The 22,741-nt window shown below is 50.1% G+C and overlaps 1 protein-coding gene across 1 annotated transcript in view; it reads right to left on the bottom strand.

Moving 5' to 3' along the window:
- The window catches only part of CNGB1 (cyclic nucleotide gated channel subunit beta 1), a 66,349-nt gene that overhangs the window by 5,345 nt on the left and 38,263 nt on the right, over window positions 1-22,741 (bottom strand). Inside the window, exons 19-30 of the mRNA XM_070386849.1 lie at window positions 22,502-22,657; window positions 20,965-21,173; window positions 19,903-19,953; window positions 19,558-19,644; window positions 19,083-19,147; window positions 18,130-18,252; window positions 12,654-12,795; window positions 11,710-11,869; window positions 9,097-9,194; window positions 8,919-9,002; window positions 5,872-5,990; window positions 5,162-5,308 (exon numbers count right to left, since the gene is read on the bottom strand). Of these exons, the coding sequence (XP_070242950.1) occupies window positions 5,162-5,308; window positions 5,872-5,990; window positions 8,919-9,002; window positions 9,097-9,194; window positions 11,710-11,869; window positions 12,654-12,795; window positions 18,130-18,252; window positions 19,083-19,147; window positions 19,558-19,644; window positions 19,903-19,953; window positions 20,965-21,173; window positions 22,502-22,657 (1,441 nt within the window). The remainder of the gene's footprint in view (window positions 1-5,161; window positions 5,309-5,871; window positions 5,991-8,918; window positions 9,003-9,096; window positions 9,195-11,709; window positions 11,870-12,653; window positions 12,796-18,129; window positions 18,253-19,082; window positions 19,148-19,557; window positions 19,645-19,902; window positions 19,954-20,964; window positions 21,174-22,501; window positions 22,658-22,741) is intronic.

Below are 22,741 nucleotides of genomic sequence, written 5' to 3'. Positions count from 1 at the left end.
TAATTCACCCCTGGAGACAGCAGCATGCGTGAGACCCTGTTGCCTCGTTTCTTGGAGTGGCCGAGTCAGAGAGGGGAGCATCTCACATCTTTGTGGCCTTGGGTCCCCCATCTGTAAAGTGGGCAGCTTGGACAGAATCCCACGCGGGGCTCTCACCAACTCAGACATCCCCAGGCCCTGTGGTTCTCAGCCCCATCTCTCCTTGGGTGGGCAGAGTTCATCTGTGACCCCCTGCCTCTCTCCTGAAGCTTGCCTGTCCAGAGAAGCAGCCTCTGAAGAGCCATGTCACTGCCCCCTCTGTGTGGCATGGCCCACCAGCCCCTCCTCATTCCTCTGGTTGCCTCTGGCCAGCACACTGCAGGCACAGCCAGGAGCGAGGCCTCTGTGGGACCCCCAAACCCACACCTAAGCCCGGTGGAGGGATGGGATGGCAGCTCTAAGTATGGCTTTTCTGAGCCATGCTTCTCTTGCAGGGGGCAGGAAGGGAAGGGGAGGGGGAACCTGGTGCCCGTTCTCAGACTTAAAGTCAGTTCTCATTATCCGCGGTAGTTAAGCCCTGTCAAGCGTCTGCAGACACAGAATTAGTGACTACTGAGCAATGGCTTTTGAGAAAATACAGGATTTGGTTACTGTGAGCCTCTCAACACAACATTTTCATTAACTGATCATTTTGTAACCTTGTCTTATGTGTGTGTGTGGTCTCTTTTAAAGACATCTTATTTAATATTGTTGATTCATTTACAACGAACGTGTGGCTCTGTGACTCAGGCCTGCACGTGGAAACATGAGGCCTCACTTCAGCACTACACCTGGGGCCATTTTAATAGTGAAATCACCAACAAAATTCACAAAAATGTGAAAAATATGGTACGAAGTGGACCACAGAAAGACACTTGTTTACAATCTGAGCTGAAATAAGAAGGCAGAGTGTCACCTTCTTCAATTTAGCTAGAAAGTGCACTTCAATGACTCAAATTTTTGCCACTGGGCACACGTCTGCGAATAGGGCACACGTCCCTATAAGCCTTTGAGTATTGATTTGGGGGTTATGAATAAATTTTAGTGAGTAGGTGAATTGCACATACAGAATCCATGAATAATGAGGGTGGATTCTCCCTCAGGAGGGTAGGATGAAGCAGGCAGACTTGGAAAAATTTGAATATGCTACTTATATGTTAATTGACTTTATTTTTATTTCCTGTTTCTTTGGCAGAAGCTCAGGTAGACCAGCCATTGGAAGGGCCCGGTGGCTGCTCTGTGAGCAGCCAGGTAAAATGAGTTACGGGGCAGCTTCCTTCCCCAGGAGACCCCAGTGCCTTGTCTGTATTATGCTCTAAGGTTGACACTGCTTCCACTCATCTGGGAGCTGCCAAAGGCATTTCATTAAAAACTCAAGTCACAGCAAGTTATTCTGCAGTATAAAACCCTGCATAGCTCCCGTCTCCCCCAGAATAAAAACTAAAGCTATAGATGAGACTTCCCCTACAAGGCCCTACCCAATCTCACCCCTTCCACTCCTCCCACCCCATAACAACCTATGCTCATTTTGTTGCTGGCCTCTGTGTAACACCAAGTCTGTGCCTCCTCTGAACCTTCGCACATGCTGTTCCCTCCCCTTGGCATGCTTTTCCTTGTAGGCAGCTCACTCCTTCACTCTGGGCAGGTCTCCACCAAAGTCCCATGTCCTCAGAATGACTCTTCCTGACCAACTTATCTCACATAGCTCCCTCCATCACCTCTGTCTCCTCAGGTGGCTTTATATTTCCTTATGGCCTTTATCTCCAGGTGACATATCACATAGTCACTCATTTCTCCACTGTTGGTCTCCCCAGCTAGAACATAAGCTTTGTTTGGTCTCTGCTGTGTCCCCAGGGCCTCAACATATCAGCTCAACAAATTATTGTGCTGTATGAATGGATACTGGTGAGTTTTTCCCCTCGATCATGATCACTCTCGGTGTAGTTTATTCATGGTGACTGAAGTGGAAAATATGAATATATGATAAAAGCTATGGGAGGAAATACCAGATAGGTGGATTAAAAAGATATTATCCCATGGAAAATTATAGAGAGAATTCAATGGATAAAGAGGAACAATCATTATTATTAACATACGTTGAGCTCTCTTGTGTGCTGGGCCCTGCTGGAGACATTCACGGACACTTTTTATTTAATTGGCTCCACAACAAAGTGATCACTCTTGTTTTCCAGTGGAGAAACTGAGACCAGAAGGGAAAGCACCTTTTCCGAGGTCACACAGCCAGTACTGCACACAGACAGCATTTGAATCCTACCACTCTCCCAAGTCTGTTTTCTACCACATCAAGCTGCATCCATTGCTCAATTTAAAACCTGATCTTCTGGGTTTGAAAGCAAAACAACTGCTTTTCTTGCCTATTCCAGGGGATTCCCTAGCAGTCCAGTGGTTAGGATTTCAGGCTTTCACTGCTGGGGGCAGGGTTTAGTCCCTGGCTGAGAAACTAAGATCCCACAAGTTGCACAGCACAGCCACAAAAAAACCTACCAATCCCCCAACAATACAAAATACACATGCATGAGTTTATTCATTGCAGTACTATCTATAATTGAAAACTATTGGAACTAGCCTACATGCCCATTCATAGGAATGTTTTGCAGTTGTTAAAAGGAACGAGGACTGTCTGTAGACTCAGAGAATGTTTTCCGGGATTTATTGTCACATGAAAAAAGTCAAGCGAGGTGCAAAAGAGAATCTACAGTATGCTACCCTTTGTGTAAGACAGAAAGGAAAATAACGAAACGGTCACGAATCTTCCTATTTTTGCAAAGAGAAACACAGGAAGAAAAAAGCAGAAACTAATGAGATTAGGCTCCTATAGAGGGTGAGTGGCAACAAGTGGGGGTATTTGGGACTCTGAGTGTACTGTTTTGCAGACTTCTGCCATGTTAATGTTCTACACATTCCAAACACTTAAAATCAACCAAGATCAAAGTGGGGAAACACTAAAATGAAATGAAAAATGAAACATATGAACCTAGCTGTACCTCAAACGAACAGAACAATCACAGTAAAGGAAACAGAGAATCAATCCAAACAACTCTGAATACAACACGTATATCATAGGTACTCAGGCCAAAGAACTACTCTCTACTTAAGGCTTTCTTCTTTCCAATAGTGTGGGATAGGAATTCTGGTACTACATTATACTGTAGGACAGAACAAACGAATAAATGTAATGAGGATAAAGGGAGTCAAATTTCTCAGTGTTGACAAAGAAATTTACAAATCTGGAAAAGGAGATTAGAATGGACTCTGTGATACTGGATCGAAATTGTTAGATGGAAATAGAGATACAGATAGACACAGACAAAAACAATGTTGATGTTTATGTATATGATGTACATATATGTATATATTTGCATTTATACACAAAAATATACATGTGGGTACCTTTTCCAGCTGTACATGTGGGCATATTTCCCAGCTCTATCTACTGTGAAGGCCTAGTAGCAACCCAGTAGCAATGAGTGAGTGAGTGAAAGTCACTCAGTCATGTCATACTCTTTGTGACCCCATGGACTATTCAGTCCATGGAATTCTCCAGGCCAGAATACTGGAGTGAGTAGCTGTTCCCTTCTCCAGGGGATCTTCCCAACCCAGGGATAGAACCCAGGTCTCCAGCATTGCAGGCAGATTCTTTACCATCTGAGCCACCAGGGAAGCCCAAGAATACTGAAGTGGGTAGTCTATCCCTTCTCCAGGGGATCTTCCCAACCCAGGAATTGAACCGGGGTCTCCTCCATTGCAGACAGACTCTTTACCAGCTGAGCTACCAGGGACTATTCAGACCTTAGTTTCTGAAAACCATTCCCCTCTAAAAGGAATCAAGCCTCCTTGGAGAAATGACCCTATCCAGGGACATAGCAGGGAAAGTATAAGATGAATCTAGGGCAACTTATTATGTCTGTAAGCAAAAAAGCGCTAAAATATAACAGGGCCGTAACAAAAGTTCACTATACCCAGCCTGAAGAGGTGGCCAGTGGCCAGTCTGGAACAGCTGGAGCATCAAAACCATGATTGTAACAGGATATTCATGGAATAAAGCAAATCTGTATCTTTATAAATAGATAAATAAATAAATGGGAAAGAAAAGAAAGTTCTTCCATATAGTAGGACACTAGTTAAATGCAGAAGGCAGGATGGAGATAGAAAATCACCATTTGCAACCATCATGGCAATCATTGCAAGGAACCTTCATTGGAGGCTGAAAGTAGTGAGTGAAAGCAAGGTGAGGAACAGGAAATCTAAATCATCTTGACTTCTCACTCATTACTTACTAATTTCAAAGAGAAAAATAGTAACTTTAATGTGTGGAAAATTTAACCAGTGATCAGAGTAAAAATCATCAGTATAGTGAGAAAGCAGCGCCACGTGCCTCTCAATATGCTGTACTGAGAAGGACACAACATCACTTCTCAGTAATTTCTGCCTCAAACGCAGAGCCTGAAGATAATGATGAGAAAACATTAACATCACGTAAACTTAAATGGAGGGGACTTCCCTGGTGGCTGAGTGGTAAAGAGTCTGCCTGCCAATGCAGGGGATGTGGGTTCAATCCCTGGCCCACATGCCATTAGCAACTAAGCCTGTGTGCCACAACTCCTGAGCCAGCACTCCAGCCCACGCTCTACAAGAGAAGCCACTGCCATGAGAAGCCTGAGCACTGCAAGTAGAGAGAAGCCCCCACTGGCCACAACCAGCACGTGTGCAGCAGTGAAGACCCAGCACAGCCATAAATAAATAAATAAATCTTTTCCCAAAAAACTTAATGGAGGGGTATTCTGCAAAATAACTGGCCTGTCCTCTTCAGAGAAGTTAAGATCAATAAAGATCTTAAAGATCAATAAAGATCTGGGACTCTGGTCCCAGATCAAAGGAGACTAACATGGCAATGTCGTGCAAAGGGGATCCAGGAAGAGAAGAAAAGAAAAGCTATAAAAGACCCTCTTGGAACAATTAGGAAATTTAGATTATGGATTAAAGGTGAAATAACAGTATTGTTTCAATCTCCAATTTCCTAATTTTGAGAAAGGTACTATGGTTATGTAAAAGAAAGTCTGAGTCCTTAAGAAAAGTGCATATTAAAGTCTACATGGATTTTAATTAAAAAAAAAAAATGTACCTGGCCTTCTTGCGGAGCAACTTCTGAGACTCGGGATAATGCACCAGAATTTCATTCAGGTCCTTCTTATCCAGAATGAAGAGGTTGGTAAACCCATGGGCCACCACGTTAGCTGTGCGCCGGTTCCCGCCCCCTACAGCCAGCAAGCTGGGGCAGAGATGAGAGGGAGGTGAGGCCCTTCAAGGCTGTGGTTTTGATCACACCAGCATCTTCATTTTCACCCCTGCCTGGAGCACCATGATGGCCTCAGGTGGGTGAGAGCTGGGCCTGAGACAGGCTGGGACCTGGGGCCCTTTACTTCAGGGCTGCAATGCTTGCACCTGGACAAACGTCTCCTCCTTGATAGCCTAGCCACCCCTCTGGCCCAACCCCTGAACACACCCCTACCTTGAGCCCATATAAGTAACCAGCTCACCCCCCCACCCCACCTTAGGGAGCAAGTGAGCAAGGGAAACTTTTGCTTGTTCCTTCTCCCTCCTGTGCGGCTGGGGCCCCAATAAAGCCTTGCCTGATTTCTTCTCTGGCCTCCCCAATTTCTACACCCTGGTCGGTATCAGGCCCACCTCTGTCACATGCCAGCAAGTGCCGGTGCTGCCTGCACCGTGGCTTCCTCAGACCCACCAAAGGGCCCTTGAGGACGTGGTCCCCCCGACTGGTCACACCCCCTTCCCCAGCCTTTGCCCAGGGCCCTCATCTCACCCCACTCTGACCTTATTTCTCCGAACACAGATCCAGCCTTCAGCGTCACCAGCACAGATTTCCCATCCGGGCCACCCAAGACCTGCACCTGCCCCGCCTGGATGATGTACATTTCCCGGCCTATCTCCCCCTGAAACAGAGAAGGGGCGGTCCCCCTGTCATCACCAAAGGCGACCACAGAAGCAGCAGGGCTAGGCCTGGACACTGGTGGCACAGCTCTGTGGACCAGCCCTTCAGCTGACTTGGCATGTGGTTCCCCTCGGGGGCCTCAGTCTCTCCATCTGTGGATTGGGCAGAGTGACCACCCCCACCCTGCCAGCCTGCCTAATTGGCAGGATTATGGTAAGGACTTAGTGGTATGACAGAAAGTGCTAGATAAAGAGGCCCAGGTGTAGGGGTATTTGACAGATTCCCAATTGTGCATACCATGGAGGGCCCCGAGGCACGGAAAAGCCCATACTGTTCACACAATCGGCTGATACCTGTGACTCCCCCACATCCTACCAGGTGCTTGGGAGGCATTTGCTAACCGACATGGGAAGGATAGCATGAACGAGAATGGCCAGCATTTACCTATCACTTTTCTGTGCCAGGTGCTGCTCTAAGTGCTTTGTGTGGCTGAAACCACTTAGTCCTCAACAGCCCTCGAGGTAGGAACTCTGCCCAAGGTCCCAAAGTTCAGCAAGGCAGAGCCGGGATTTGAAACCAGGCAGTCTGGTTCAGAGCTCATGGCTGTTACTTGTTGAACTGAGTGCCCCCACAAATTCATATGTCGCTGTCCTAGCACCCAGCTCCTCAGAATGTGGCCTTATTTGGAAAAAGGGTCATCAGAGGTGTAAAGAATTAAGTGAAGATGAGGTCGTGCTGGAGTTGGGGGAGCCCCTAACCCAATAGGACTGGTGTCCTCATAAAGGGGCCTTTGGGTACAAAGTCAGGCACACAGGGAAGGTGGTGTGAAGAGACACAGGGAGGAGACAGTCAGGAGATCCTTCGCTCACTGTTCTCAGAAGGCACCGACCCCACTGACACTTGGACCTTGGACTTCCGGCCTCCAGAACTGTGAGTCAATGTGTTTCTGTCGTGCAAGCCATTGTGTTTGTGGTACTTTGTTATGGCAGCCCTAGTAGACTGATACAATTTAGTCTTAGTCCCAAATTAAACCAAAGGAATGAATGAATGACTTGCTTCAGACTACAATCAGAAATAGCCAGTCTGCCAAGCACCTTCTAATCCCCATGCCTTCAGGGGCCATCACCCTGGCCAGCTACCTATTGGTCATACCTGGCGTGTTTAAGGAGAGACAGAGACCAAGGACAGGTAAGTGGCTTTTGCTTTCGATTCATTTGACAAATGTTTCTTGGGCATCTCACACATGCATGGCCTTCTTAACAAAAAAGAATAAAGTCTCCTTCCCCTGTTTCGGAGTCCAATTTGAAAAGGTGCTGAAATATGAGGTGTCTAAAGCACTCACCCTCATCTCACTAAGCAGCCCCGGGGTGGCCCAGGGGGTGTGTCTCAGTGAGATTGTCACAGAACAAAACCTGTCAGCAGAGGGCGCCATTCACACATGTTCTCCAAGTGTTCGGCTTCCTCTGCAAACTTCCCAACAATCTGATTCACTCTCATCCAAAGTCAAGTCTACATTACCCACGAGGATGCTAGCTACAGCAATGGCACCAACTCTGCCAGCCATGGTGCCAGACTCCATATGCTCATATATTTTAATTCTCACAACCACCCCATGAGGGAAATACTATTAATATCCCTACTTTACCTATGAAAAGAGTCAGATTCAGAGAGGGCAAGCTGCTTCCCCAAGGCTGCACAGCTAGGAAGTGGCTCCAGCGTCAGACAAATCACTCTATTGCTCCCAAACCTCTCTTGGCCTCGAAGGCTGCAGCTTTGAATTCTCAGCCATTTACAGCATCCTTGTCCCTCTTCCTTCAGCTCTTTGCTTCCAACTGTATGCTGTTGTGCAGCATACACCTTGGAGTCAGGGCTTCTGGGGCTGGGAGTTCCTGAGTCTTACAGGGGGTTTTTGAGCAATATTTCCACCTCTGTACACACACTAAGCCTTATTAACAGCTCTGAAAATCTGATTCCTGCTCCCCTACCCTGACCACTCAGTCACCAAGTGACCTCAGTCTCACCTTAAATCCCAAAAAATGGAGCAGAAGGGGCCTTAGAGACTGTCTAGCCCTGGGATTCAAATCCATATGTTCCCCAGGATCAGGTAGGTGATGTAAAGGAGAGAAGGGAGCCAGTAGGGCAGTCGGGAGTGGTGGGGCATGGGGCATCTCTTCAGAGCCATTCCCTTCTCCACTCCAGAGGACTCTTGCTATTTGGGAAAGTGGGGCTCAGTGCTGGCCAATTCTGTTTTCAGCCAGGAATCTGGATTTTTATGTGAAACCTTCCTTTTTTTTTTTTTTTTGGCTGTACTGCACAGCTAACAGGATCCTAGTTCCCTAACCAAGGATTGAACCTGGGTCACAGCAGTGGAAATACCACATGCTAACCACTGGACCACCAGGGAATTCCTGAAACCTTCCCATTTTTTACAGGTTGGAGACTAATTCAAAACTTTATTTTTAGATTAAACCGGGTGTGTGGGGAGGAAACAATCCATGAGACATTGTGGGCTGGCTCCTTGGCAAGGACCATCAGTTTGCAACCTCTGACTTATCCCTCCCCTGTCCAGCCCCGTTTTCCTGACAGGAAGACCAAGACCCTGGAAGCAGTTCCATGTACACAGTCAAGACCCTGACCCTCTTTTGGCTCCTCACTTTCCTCTTCTGTAAAGTGGGGTTCCTCATCCTGGTCCCCGTGGTACCGTGAGGAAGGAGCCAGGCTGAGACGCATCTGAGCTTGTGCCTGGAGCTCCTCCTGCCAAGCAAGCCGGGAGCCCTGGGGTCAGCTTGCCACCCGCCTCTCCTCCCAGCAATTCCGCTCTGTCTGCATCTGCAAACCTCATCGCCTTCCCAGGGGCCCCCTCCAGCCCAGCTCTGATGGGCAGGGGCTGTGAAACCCAGACTGCCTTGCAGCCGCCCTGGCCACTCACCTTCTTGCACACGTAATCATTGGGCAGGTAGACTACAGAGCGCAGCCTCTTCAGCATGTCAAAGATCATCTGCCGGTCACAGCCCTGGCCCCGAGAGGAGGGGAAGGAGCCATTTAGAGGAAGGCATGGGCTCGGGGCCTTCCAGAGTCCTGAGAGTGGGGCACTGGGCAGGCCATACCTGGAAGAGTGCCACTTTGCTGACGATGGAATAGTTCACGTCGATGGCGAGGTCCAGCCGCATCTTGTCCGGAAGCTGCACCATCAGCTCTGACTCATCTGCAAATGAGACCCTGCAAGGGTCAGAGGCACGGCCAGGCCCCTCCTTCACACACACAGTGCCGAGCCCACGCTGCACTGGCTGGGCACCCGGTGTGCCATTCCTCTGCCACTCAGAATCACCCCTGATCGGGAGGGTATGCTCTCTGCCTCCAGGCCTTTGCCCGTGCCGTTCCCTTTGCTGGGAACAATCCCCTTTGCTTTCCTGGCTAATCCCTACTCATGCTTCAGAACCCAGCACTCATGTCACCTCCTCCAGGAAGCCTTCCCTTGACATCCTCCCACCCAGCTATTATGTTATCAGTCCCTGTCCCATAGCACGTATCACACCCTTTACTGCAGTTGCTTGCTGACGATCTGTCTTCTCCACTTACATTATAAGAACGGCATTTGCAAGAACTAAAGTACCTGGAGGATGTACTATGTGCCAGGCACTGTTTTACAGAGTGCTTTACCAAGATGATTTCATTAACTTCTCCCAGCAGCCCAAGAGGTGCCCACTACTAAAACCCACCTCACAGACAAAGAAAGGACAGCTCAGGAGGTCAGTGACTTGCCCACAGCCACACAGCTTGGGGATGGAATCAGGGCCCCACTCAGGCCCGGTGACTTCAGAACCTATCCTGGGAGAGCAGTATGTCTGTCCACCATGGCGTCCATGCTCACAGTGGAGAGCCTGGCAGAGTGAAGGTTGGTAACTGGAAACAGAGATGCACCCTGGGACCCCAGTCCCATGCTCTGCCCACTGTACATTAGCTTATGGCTCAAGTGCTGGGTCTGTGCAACCCTGGGCAGGTCAGAGCCCTCTCTGGTCCTTAACATCTGCCCCTGTGAAAAAGGCCAATGATATTGAATTCACAGGCTGTCCCTGGGATGGAATGAGGCAGTGGAAGTGAACATGCCTTGGAAACTACTATGATTAAGTGCATTGTCCACAGACTTGCCAACAACCCCCGCTCAGGATACTGTGGGGCTCAAGTACGGCTTCTTTGAGACCAGACAGAACCCCATGGAGGTGAAGGGGGGCCCTTTCCTTTTGCTGAGGGCCTTGGGGGACTCTAAGGCACTGTGCCAGTGGTCCACAAGCTTTTGAGAGCCTTCCCAAATGATGCCTAGGCTCTGAAAACAAAACTGTGTGCATGTGTGTACGTGTGCTCAGTTGTACCTGACTCTTTGTGACCCTGTGGACTGTAGCCCACCAGTCCATGGGATTTTACAGGCAAGAATACTGTAAATGTAAGTGGAAAGCATACAGACAGATGCTTTAATAGTAGGGCCACCTGGGAAGCACAAAAACAAAATTACTAACTCGGGTGGTGTTAGTGGTAAAGAAATTCCCCTGCCAATGCAGAAGACACAAAAGATGCAGGTTCAATCCCTGGGTCAAGAAGATCTCCTGGAGAAGGGCATGGCGACCCACTCCAGTATCTTTGCCTGGAGAATCCCACTGACAGAGGAGCCTGGAGGGCTGTAGTCCATAAGTTCACAAACAGTCCAACACAACTGAAGCAACTTAGCACAAAGATAAAAAGGAAACAGGGGGGAAAAAAGTCAATTAACATATAATTAGCATGTCAAATTTCCTTAAGGATTCCATTCAGAATCCGTAAGAACTTCACTACATTTGGAAACAATTTATGGGTAAGATTCTCCCACTTTGCAAGAATTACTGAGCATACCTCATCGCTGACAAGAAAGCTGAACCACAGTGAATGAACATGTGTTGTTTTAGCCGATTTCAGAAGCAAAGCATGACAAACAACTATAAAATTATTGTAATAAACTATAATGGAAAATGATCTGAAAAGAAAATTTTTTTAATTTATAAAATATATATTGTATGTATGGATGTATATGTATACATGCTTCTCTGATGTATACAGGCTTCTCTGATGGCTCAGTGGTAAAGAATCTGCCTGCAATGCAGGAGACCTGTGTTTGAACCCTGGGTCAGGAAGATGCCCTGTAGAAGGAAATGGTAACACACTCCAGTATTCTTGCCTGAAAAATCCCACGGATGGAGGAACCTGGCAGGCTACAGTCCATGGGGTCACAAAAGAGTCAGACCCGACTTAGCAACTTCTTGTATATGGAGAGCAAGAAAAGTGAGAGAGACAGAGACAGACTTCTTCCTTTCCTGGTTCCAACTGCACCCCAACTGCACGTCCAACTTTGAATGGGCACCTCCCAAGGCCTCCCCAGGCATCTCTCACTTACATGTTGGGGCTGCAGCCCCGAGAGGCCCCCAAGCTCAGGGCCCCAAGGACAGAGGACAAGGGCGGGGCCCAGGAGGGCGGGGCCCAGGAGGGCGGGGCCCAGGAGGGCGGGGCCCAGGAGGGCGGGGCCCAGGAGGGCGGGGCCCAGGAGGGCGGGGCCCAGGAGGGCGGGGCCCAGGAGGGCGGGGCCCAGGAGGGCGGGGCCCAGGAGGGCGGGGCCCAGGAGGGCGGGGCCCAGGAGGGCGGGGCCCAGGAGGGCGGGGCCCAGGAGGGCGGGGCCCAGGAGGGGCGTGTCTTACCCAGCATGCCTTGGGAGTGCCAGGTGTATTCGTACCAGGTCTTGACCCGGTTCTGCACGGACCTGGGGATCTTGTAGAAGTTCATATACTTCACGGTGCTGTCCATGCAGCTGCGGTAGTAGGTCTGTCCCGCGGTGGCGGCCCCCACTACGTCTCTCATCTGGGGGCCAGGGGGGTGGTGGTCAGGGCGGCCACTGGGTCAGGGTGGGGCCGGGCTTCAGGGACATGGGTTGTGGGCACATTAATGTAACACAGGCGTCCAGGTGCACGCTTACAGGGCTGTTAGGAGATCAGGAGAGAGGGGAAACCCATGTCCACACTTAAGAGGTTTCGCTGACCCAGGATGTTCTGCCTTCAGGGCAGACGTGGAGGAGCGAGGCTCCTGGCCCTTCAGGTGGGCTTAGGTCTCTGGGGCCACTCAAGAAGGGCTGGTCTTGCTGGGCTGGGCTGATTCTGGTGCCAATGTGACCCCTCAGGGGCCACTTTGACCACCCGCACGAGGAAATGTGAGCCAGGTGCGCTGGTCCTTGGGGCAGAGCCCCTCAAAGGCAACACTGAGCACCCCTGGTGTCACCTCATACACTGCTACAAGGTGAACCTCACGCCAGGGCCCAGCACATTAGAATCCACCACGGGCTTCTCTCCAAGCGAACAGCCCAAATTCTCAGCCTCTGCAGAAAGCCACTGGCCCCAGCTCTCCAGATACCCCAGAGACTGACATTTCAAACGAGAAGAACCTTCAGTGAGGAAGCGGGACCTACGCCTCCATCACCACCCCTTCACCTCACAGGTCCCAGAGCTCCAGGCTCCTGACTCTCTGCCCAGTGCTCTTTCCTGGGCTTGGTCTGGAAGGAAGGGGCACAGATGGTGATGTTCCTGGAAGCGGCGGGAGGGAGAGGGGCCCTGCAGGCAGGTGGGTCGGGACAGGCTAGTGGCCCAGCTACCTGTCCGATCATCACGGAGAAAGCGAAGACACCCGTGAAATAGTTTAGACCCTGGAAGACAATTTCAAAGAGCGTCCTGGGGTCGGGCAGGCCGCCGATGGTGATGAGGGTCTTCACAGCCCAGTAGTAACAGCGAATGTAACTGGGGAGAGAAGAGGAAGGGGACCTCAGTCATCAAAACTCAGCCTGTGGATCCTAGGCAATCTGGCTTGAATATAAAGCTTTATAGCTCATGAGTGCAAAAAAAAAAAAAAAAAAAAAAAAATCCTTCTCCCAACTGCAGCACCCTCTGCAGCGTACAGAGCATGTCTGCAGGTGCTGCGTGGTTTGGTCATGACTCTGCCCTGACGCTGTAGAGACATGCTGTCATCCCCATTTACAGATGTGGAAACTGAGGCTTCCGGAGATTGCTTGGAATACTTGGCAAGAGAATAAACCAGGGTTTTCCGGCTCCTGATGCCTGGGATCCTTCAGTTTCCCTCCGTATGTTTTCAATGTCCACAGTCTCTGCTTTGCTCTCCCATCATGAGGTTCAAGAACAAGCTTAAAACTGGAAGATATCTCGAGGGTCACCTTTTCTGACCCTCCCCTCTCCTGTCCACTAACCAGACAGTGAAACTGAGGGCCACAAAGGGAAAGGGAACACCCATGGTCACCAGCTGGCAAGTTCCAGGGCTGGGACTGGAAAACAGGTGTCACCTTCTCTCTAAGCTGTTACCCACCGTCAGTAACCCCTTGACACAGGCGCATGAGCCATCAGGAAGGGAGGTGGCCAATGGGGTCCTGCTGAGTGGTACAAGGCATAGGAAATGCCCAAGCTTGTGTAATCACACAAAGTAGCAAGAGTCCCTCCCTCACTATTTTGAGTTTTAAAGGTTTGCATGTTTATTAGTAATTACAAGTTTGCATTATTCCAACAGAGCAGCCTCACTGTTCTAATTCCTAGCCGTTAAGTCCTACAAAAATAAACTTAAGCTTTTACAATAACTTAATCGATACAGAAGTAAAACCTTTATAGCTATTTAAACGGATTTAATTACCAAGGTGCTTATGTTCAGACCTTCAGACTGTGCCCTCCAAGGGGTCAGCAAGGTTGAGGTCAGCAGGGCCTAAACTCAGGGCATTCTCAGCAGGCTTTCCTGTACTTTCTGTCATCCTACCAGGGCACAGGAACTGCCCAGAGCCTGCCCTGTCCCCAGTGTCCTGATACATCCATGCTGCCAGGGTCCCTGCTTAGCCGGGAAATGGAGAACATCATCCAACTGGCCAATCATCTGGTCTGAGATTGATCCCAAACTGGTCCTCCCCTGGGCTCCACTCACCAGCTATTTATGCAGTATTGTGGTTAGATCATGGGCTCTGGCACAGACTGCCTGGGCTCAAACCCAGTCCTGACACTTTCTCTCTGCATAAGTAACCCATCTTCCCAAGCCTCGGGGTCCTTCTTCTGGAAGGGGCATGGCCATAGACCGTCCTTCACAGGGAGACCATGAGGATGATGTGAGGTGAAAAGAGCGCCTGGCCCATGGTGGGCCCTCAGGAAGTGTCAGCTACCAGCACCTTCACTGTCACTGGTTCCGGCAGTGGAGAACAATAGACTGGCCTGTGCCCTCAGGAAGTTCACTATCTAGGGGAGGCAGGCAAGTCAGTGTGCAATGAGTACTGGGGGAGGGGTGGAGAAGGGAGTTGGGTAGTGGGGGTCTTGGCCTCTGCAAGACCTAGGGCAGGGCTCTCCCTAGGCCTTCCAGGCCCTCATTACCACCTGGTCCAAGAAAATCTCAGACCCACGGGCCAGGCCTGCCCTGTCAATCCCCCGTCATACAAGTTCTGGCCACCAGGGGGAAGGCTAAGCAGCCTTTCAGTTCAATTCCCTTCTGCCGCTCAGTCGTGTCGGACTTTGCAACCCCATGGACTGCAGCACGCCAGGCTTCCCTGTCCATCACCAACTCAGGGAGCTAACTCAAACTCATGTCCATTGAGTCAGTGATGCTATCCAACCATCTCATCCTCTGTCCGCCCCTTCTCCTGCCTTCAATCTTTCCCAGCATCAGGGTCTTTTCCAAGGAGTCTGTTCTTTGTATCAGGTGGCCAAAGTATTAGAGCTTCAGCTTCAGCATCAGTCCTTCCAATGAATATTCAGGACTGGTTTCCCTTAGGATGGACTGGTTTAATCTCCTTGCAGTCCAAGAGACTCTCAAGAGCCTTCTCTAACACCACAGTTCAAAAGCATCAATTCTTTGGTGCTCAGCTTTCTTTATAGTCCAACTCTCACATCCATACATGACTACTGGGAAATCCATAGTTTTGACTGGACAGACCTTTGTTGGCAAAGTAATGTCTCTGCTTTTTAATATGCTGTCTGGGTTGGTCACAGTTTTTCTTCCAAGGAGCAAGCGTCTTAATTTCATGGCTGTAGTCACCATCTGCAGTGATTTTGGAGCCCAAGAAAATAAAGTCTCACTATTTCCATTGTTTTCCCATCTATTTGCCATGAAGTGATGGGACCAGATGCCATGATCTTAGGTTTTTGAATGTTGAGTTTTAAGCCAGCTTTTAAACTCTCCTCTTTCACTTTCATCAAGAGGCTCTTTAGTTCTTCTTTGCTTTCTGCCATAAGGGTGGTGTCATCTGTATATCTGAGTTTATTGATATTTCTCCTGGAAATCTTGATTCCAGCTTGTGCTTCATCCAGCCTGGCATGTCACATGATGTACTCTGAATATAAGTTAAATAGGCAGGGTGACAATATACAGCCTTGACGTACTTCTTTCTCAATTTGGAACCAGTCTGTTGTTCCATGTCTGGTTCTAACTATTGCTTCTTGACCTGCATACAGGTGTCTCAGGAGGCATGTCAGGTGGTCTGGTAGTCCCATGTCTTGAAGAATTTTCCACCGTTTATTGTGATCTACACAGTCAAAGGCTTTGGCGTAATCAATAAAGCAGAAGCTTTTCTGGAATTCTCTTGCCTTTTCTGTGATCTAACAGATGTTGGCAATTTGATCTCTGGTTCCTCTGCCTTTTCTAAATCCAGCTTGAACATCTGGAAGTGTATGGTTCACATACTGTTGAAGCCTGGCTTGGAGAATTTTGAGCATTACTTTGCTAGCATGTGAGATGAGTGCAACTGTGCAGTAGTTTGAACATTCTTTGGCCCTGCCCTTCTTTGAAATGAAAACTGACTTTTTCCAGTCCTGTGGCCACTGTTGAGTTTTCCAGATTTGCTGGCATATTGAGTGCAGCACTTTTGCAGCATCATCTTTTAGGATTTGAAATAGCTCAGCTGGAATTCCATCCCCTCCACTAGCTTTGTTTGTAGTGATGCTTCCTAAGGCCCATTTGACTTTGCATTCCAGGATGTCTGGCTCCAGGTGAGTGATCACACTATCATGGTTATGTGGGTCATGAAGATCTTTTTTGTATAGTTCTTCTGTGTATTCTTGCCACCTCTTCTTAATATCTTGTGCTTCTGTTAGGTCCATACCATTTCTGTCCTTTATTGTGTCCATCTTTGCATGAAGTGTTCCCTTGGTATCTCTAATTTTCTTGAGCGTTAAGAAAATCAAGTCCCCTTTAGGGGGACTGAGTTGGGCACTGCCTGGGTGCCGGGTGCTGCTGGGCCACCAGCAGAATGAAGATGAGTGATCCATATAGCTCTGGCTTTCCCTGAAGCCCTTCCTGACTAGAGAAGCCAGCTACTGGCATGGATGGCACATCTTAGGGGTCTCTTGAATATTCCATGTGACTAGACCTGTGGAGACCTCTGCATACTGCCCCAGACCTGGCCAACGCAAAGCAGGATGAAGAAACCAAATATATAGGAGCTTAGGTCCTTAGGCCCCCCGGCCTATAGCAGGCATTCAAGAAATGCTCACTATTTTGAAAGTTATTATTATGAATGATATTGGATTTTTAGAGGAATTCTCCTTCACTAGTTGTGCTTTTGCATATCTTGGGTTTCACTGTAGGGTTTTATTTGGAAAAGGGTGATGCTGCCAGAAAGTGTGCCTCTCCACGGCACAGGGAAGCCCCAGAGGGCTAGCCCTGTCTTCCCCGCTCTGCCTGCCATCCGTGCAGGCCTGCCTGTGATGGGTGCCAGGCCCCGCCCTGGGAAATGGCTTCTTAGCCAGGTGGGATACGAACCCCTCTGAGAATTTGAGGACAGTTAGGAAGCTTCTCCTCAGAAGTCAGCATGCTCCCAAAATTCAGTTCCGATTTCATGGGGGGTTTGTGACCTTAGGTTAGGTTCCTGGTGTGCTGGCTTCCCCTTAAGAGTGACCACAGCTAGGAAGTGGGGTCACTGACTCCTGTCCACGCGTGGGCTGGATGTGTTACACACGTTAATTTATTTATTTCTCATGAGAAATCTGTGTGATCCCACCCTCATTTTATAGATGAGAAAACTGAGTCTCAGAAAGGGTAACGGCCTTACCCAAAGTCACAGAGCAAGATTTAATGAATAGCTTCTGTTCTTCCCTTTGCACAGAAGGCCTGTGAGTCCTCTCTCTGCCCCCTTGTGAGGGGATGAATGAATGAACGAGTGAGTGAGTGAATGAATGGTCTAGTCATGGTCTCTGGACCGGGGCTGTAGGTGGGTTCAGCTAAGGGGAACAGGAGCAGGGTCAGTGGTGGTGTCAGGGGGTTGGGCCCTGATCCCACCCCCGACACACAGCACCCCACAGCGGATGTCAGGTTCCCCCTCCTGCATGCTGGGCTGCCCTGGACCCTCAGACTCTCCCGGTGAGCTCTCCTCAGGCCACAGGCCCATCTCAGAAGGCGAAGGGTCACTGTGGCCAAGTACTGAGGCATTTGGCCCGAGAAGGGGACATTCTGGACCAACAGCCACTCTAAAGAAGCTACCTTGGGACCTCCCTGCTGGTCCAGTGGTCAAAAATCTGCCTGCCAACGCAGGGGACCCAGGTTTGATCCCTGAACCAGGAAAGTCCCACATGCTACAGAGTAACTAAGCCCGCATGCCTAGAGCCTGTGCTCTGAAACGAGAGAAGCCACCACAATGAGAGGCCTGCTCACTGCGACTAGAAAGTAGCCCCCGACTCACCGCAACCAGGGAAAGCCCGTGTGCAGCAACGAAGACCCAGCACTACCAAAAGCAAATAAACAAACCTTAAAAAAAAAAAAAAAGAAACCACCTTGGATGCAAGTGACTACCTGCTCTAGCTCAAGCTAGAAGCAAGTGTGAGGAGGAGGTCAAAGTGTTGACAAGCTGGATGGAGAGCATTTTGCATCACTTGTGGGCACAGCCCAGGGTGAGGCAGGGCCTGTCTGAGGGGACTCGCAGCCCCCTGGGCCTGAACTCTTCCTCTGCCTCTGTCACCACAGCTGACCAAGTGCCCACTGCGGCCTGGCACTGATTCCTTGGGAACGAGGTGACCCGGCAACATGGCGGCAGCGGGACTCCTCTCTAGGAGTCTTAGTGCCGTGAATTATTAAGACACAGGAGGAAGACTGCGGCTCACCTGTTTCCCACGCCATCATAAACCCAGTGAGTGGAGCCGAGGCCCTCATAGGCCGACGCCCAGTAATACAGACATGAGTTCAGATGTAAGCTGTAGAGCAGGTAGGCTGTGGTCCTGATAACCCTGCAGAAGAAGGAAGGCACGAACGCAGCAGTCGAAAAGGTGGCGATGATATCTCAGCCCAGGGGTGGGGACTGCAGGGAACAAGCTAGTCCTCACCCTCCCCAGCACCCTCAGAGATCCCCGTATCGGAGCCGCAAGGCCCTGCCCAGCTGCCTGGTGCGACAGACACTTGGCCCATGGGAACCGGTGGCTATACTACGGGGCCTACTGGCTGCTCTGCTGAGACTTTGCTGGCTAGGAATGGTGATGCTCCAACAGAAAGTTGTCAAGACTGGGTCCCAGAATTGGCACAGAGCTACATGTGCAGACAATTCTGGGGAAGTGGAGAAGCTGAGGAGGGAATGCGTGGGGCGGGGGCGGGGGGCAAAGAAAGGACATGCATGCAGAGAAGCGCTGCCCCTGAGAGATATCAAGAGGAGCCCTGTCCCCCAGCGTGGCCTGGCTTGTCCTGTATTCCAAGCCTGGGCATCTGCAAGATGGCCCACTGTGTCCCTACAGCCCACCACCCATGTTTGAGTGTTTGGGGGTCAGTTTCCTGAGCTGAAACCAAATCGAGGCCCAGCTCCCTGGATATGCAGGGGAGCCACACATGTCAGCCTGCATGTGCCCTCCTCACAATTGGGGGAAACGGGACATTCCTGGATCTTTAAAAAACAAACATCCCTTCAAAAAAGGATGAGGAAGAGGCCTGGCTTCCGGCAGGTGGTAGTGGCTAGGGGGCCTGGGAGCCGGGGGATGCTGAAAGGGGAAGGGATGGGGTAGAGAATGTCTTGCTCTGTTCTTACTGCAAATATCCTGGGACATGTGTGTGCACGTGTCGGGGATCTCACCTGTAAACGTAGGCTTTGCTGAGGATGGATTCCAGGCGGTTGTTAAACTCAAAGAAGGCCATATACTGGGAGGGAGAGCAAGGCATCAGGGGTGGCCCACTGCCCTCCCCTCCCCACCCACTCCCCACAGCTTCCAGGACCGAGGGTTCTCTCTGCAGCCCCCCAGTGGGAGGGGGAGCCAGGATGGATCTGAACGTGTGGCCGGACTCCTACGTCACCCTAAGTTGTTGCTAGTACTAATAACCCTCACCTCATGGAATTGAGGAGGCAGCACTTGTAAAGCCTCCAGAACAATATCTAACACACAGCACAGCTAAGAAGCACTAACAATCGTAAGGAATTTCCCATCATTCCTTGCAGCCACCCTTTCCTGATGCCTCACCAGTGCTGCTTAGACCAGGCATCAAGATGTTGGTGCCAGTACAGAGCACCAGAGGAGCTGGAGGCCTTGGATGGGGAAGTCCACTCGTCTTACCTTCAAACAGCGGGGCAAGCGCAGGAGGGGATTCACACCGAATTTCAAGTAGAGTAAGTCCAAGGGCAAGAGGCAGAGCATGTCCATCTGAAATGCCAGCAGGACACCACAGTGTATACAACAGCGTGTAACTCCCAGGGTTGTGGGATGGGGTGAGTGGTGGGGTTCTCCACCTTCAATGGAAAGGCGAGGTCAGGATGCCCATGGAGGGGCTAAAACTACGGCAGCAGGTATCCTACCAACAAGCTCCAGCCTGTGCTGGTCCTGTGGGGGAAGCCACATCACACTGGCCTCAAAACACCCAGGCCCCCAGAGACACAGCCTCCTGAGACCCCTGGCACACACCTTAAAGCGCTGAGATTTCACGTAATTGTTGCGCATCTCCTTTTTGTCCGTCTGGAATAAAATGGAATAATGACTGTGAAATGGCCTGAGAGCTTCCCCCTGACCCCATCAGAGCAGTGATGCAAATTCCCACCCAACCTCGACCTTCCTATCCAAGTAACAGCCCCATGGGTGCAGAGCTATTGAATGGACCAGCGAAGCCTGGTGAAAGCCTACAGATGGGGAGATCGAGCTCCCCAAGATGGAGTGGGGGTGTGTCATTCAAGGTCACTCAGCTTGATTCCAGCTTCTTAGATGGAAAGCAGGGACACTGACCTTACTCTCTGAGTACGTTAGCCTCACCTGGATCATTTGCAACCTTATTCACTGCTCTGATCAGACCAGGAAGGAGATTGCCCAGGGAATTCTTCCTGTGAATTATTTTAGCAGCTCAACTTCAACTTTGCACACAGAGGAGACCCAGCTCCACCTGCATGGAATTTTGAAAAATGACCTACATAGGGAGATGGGGAGTTTGCCACATCCCAGTCAGGATTTTGGTTTCCTCCCCAGAAAGTGCACCAGAACATGGACTCCCCAACTGGTCTGAGGAGTGTGCTTTTTGCAGGAACCCCCCCCCCCAACTCAGGAAATGTCAATTGTCAGCAGTTACCTGTGCTGAGCACTCTGCATACATCACCTCCATGGAGCCTCACAGCAATGGTAAGAGGTGAGAACAATTACTATCCCCATTTTAAAGATGAGAAAACTGAGGCTCTGAGAGGTGACACAGTTAGTTCTCATACAGCCAAGATTTGAACCAGGTCTGCCTACTCTAAAGACCATTCTCTGGACTACTTCTTCAACTCTATCAGGTGGTCCAGGGACCATTTTACCCACACATGAAGATGTGTGTAATTCGAATGTATCAAAGATGTGTGAAACAAACAACCATGCTGTTGAATAGGCACGAGTGGATGTCCTGAGATTTCCCTGTTCATTTAGCTTCTTGTCCATCCCAGCATCAGGGGCTCTGGCGGCAGGGTCTGCCCCCAGCCACCCCCTGACCCGGCTGTGACTCACAATGATGTCCCCGCCTCTGACAAACTGCAGGCGCATCTGGAACACGGTGATGTCCAGGAGGTAGATGAGGTCACACAGGTAATCCATCAGCAGCCAGAGGTGGATGTTGTCCGGTGTCTGATAGGGGAAGGCCCAGCGCACGGGAATCAGCCAGCAGTTCCAGTTCCAGGCCAGCACCACGAAGAACAGCCACAAGATGTACATCAGGTCTGCAGGGGTCGGGGAGGGAAGGTGCTAGAACCTCAGCCGGAGAAGGGCCCCTCATCTCGCTGTGTGATTGGGATGGGGCTTTCTTATTTCCACTTATCAATCTGGACTTTCTTACCAGCTCTTAATGTGGCCCTTCTTGAGGGAAAGTCAAAGTGTTAATCATTCAGTCGTGTCCAACTCTTTACGACCCCGTGGACTACTATAGGCTACCAGGCTCCTCTGTCCATGGGATTCTCCAGACAAGAATACTGGAGTAGGTTGCCATTCCCTTCTCCAGGGGACCTTCCCAAACCAGGGATCGAACCTGGGTCTCCTGCATTGCAGGCGGTTTCTTTACAGACTGAGCCACCAGGGAAGCCTGGTTGGGGGGAGCATAAAAAACAATCTTTGATATAAAAATAAATCACAGCTAGGCCCTAACAAACGGAATACTCTCAGTAGGGGATGTGAGGTCATTATCAGTTCATAGACAGCTAACAGAAAACACTTTTGATCCACTCTGGTTGAATTTTTTCCAAAAATGTATTTCCTGCTTTCCTAAATACACAATAGTGAACAATGCATAGAAGATGGACAGATGGATACATGGACAGGTGTATGGAAGGATGGATACTGTAGGTCACGTGGGCATTTTATTATTTATTTATTTACTTTTATTTTTCGGCCACATCCAGCAGTTTGTGGGATCTTAGTTCCCTGAACAGGGATCGAACTAGTGCCCCCTGCAGTGAATGTGCAGAGTCCTAACCATCGGACTGGAAGGGAATTCCCCCCAACCTGGGCATTTTAAAGGACCCGTGGACACCAGGGTTGGAGTCCTGCCCCTCAGTGACTTCTTGTATGACCCTGGGAAAGTCCCTCTCTGGTCCCTGCTCTGTCCTCCTCAGAGAAGTCACAGAAGTCAGATTTAAAAAAGAAAAGAAAAGGCAGGGAAACCCTTTGTAAAGTGCTGTGCACATATGAAGGTTTGTTATTCCTGAAGAATATAAAATGAGCTAAAAGGCAAGTGAGAGGCACTTCACTTGAGATGTTGGAAGAATTTTTCCCCTCCTCTGCTCAGAGCAGCAGATCTGGGAAAGCAGCCAGTAAGGGCAGAGTAGAAAAAAGACTTGGCCAAGAGTCAGGAGTCCTGAGTCTGCCGCTGACTAGTTGCGTCTTTAGGCCAGTTAACTCCTCTGTGCCTTAGTTTCCTTGCCTGTTAAGACGGGTGCCCTAGTCCTCCTTCCTAGTCCAGGGACTTCAGTTTGTTTGGGCCCCTCTCTGTCCCCGCCCCGCCCCGCCCCCTTCCATGACGTGTGGCCACGCCCACTGCCCTCCCAGGACTCACTGGTCAGCGGGTCGATGCTCTGGGGAAACTGGTACTTCTTCCAGGGGCGGCGTTTGAACTTGCAGCAGAGCATCTCACAGTAGTGTTCCTCTTCCACCTGCCCCGCTTCAGCTGGCTTCACTTCTGGGGCCGGCTCTGGGGCTTTTTTGGCTGGGGCTGTGGGATGACACTGGTGACCCTCTGACCTAGCCCCGGGGCTCAGGCTGAGGATGCAAAGACAAAGCACCCGACTGCAGATGC

The sequence above is a fragment of the Bos mutus genome, chromosome 18, assembly GCF_027580195.1.
Source record: "Bos mutus isolate GX-2022 chromosome 18, NWIPB_WYAK_1.1, whole genome shotgun sequence".
Classification (NCBI taxonomy): Eukaryota; Metazoa; Chordata; class Mammalia; order Artiodactyla; family Bovidae; genus Bos; species Bos mutus.
The sequence above is the reverse complement of the archived record's forward strand: the minus strand, read 5'-3'. Positions and strand labels throughout refer to the sequence as shown.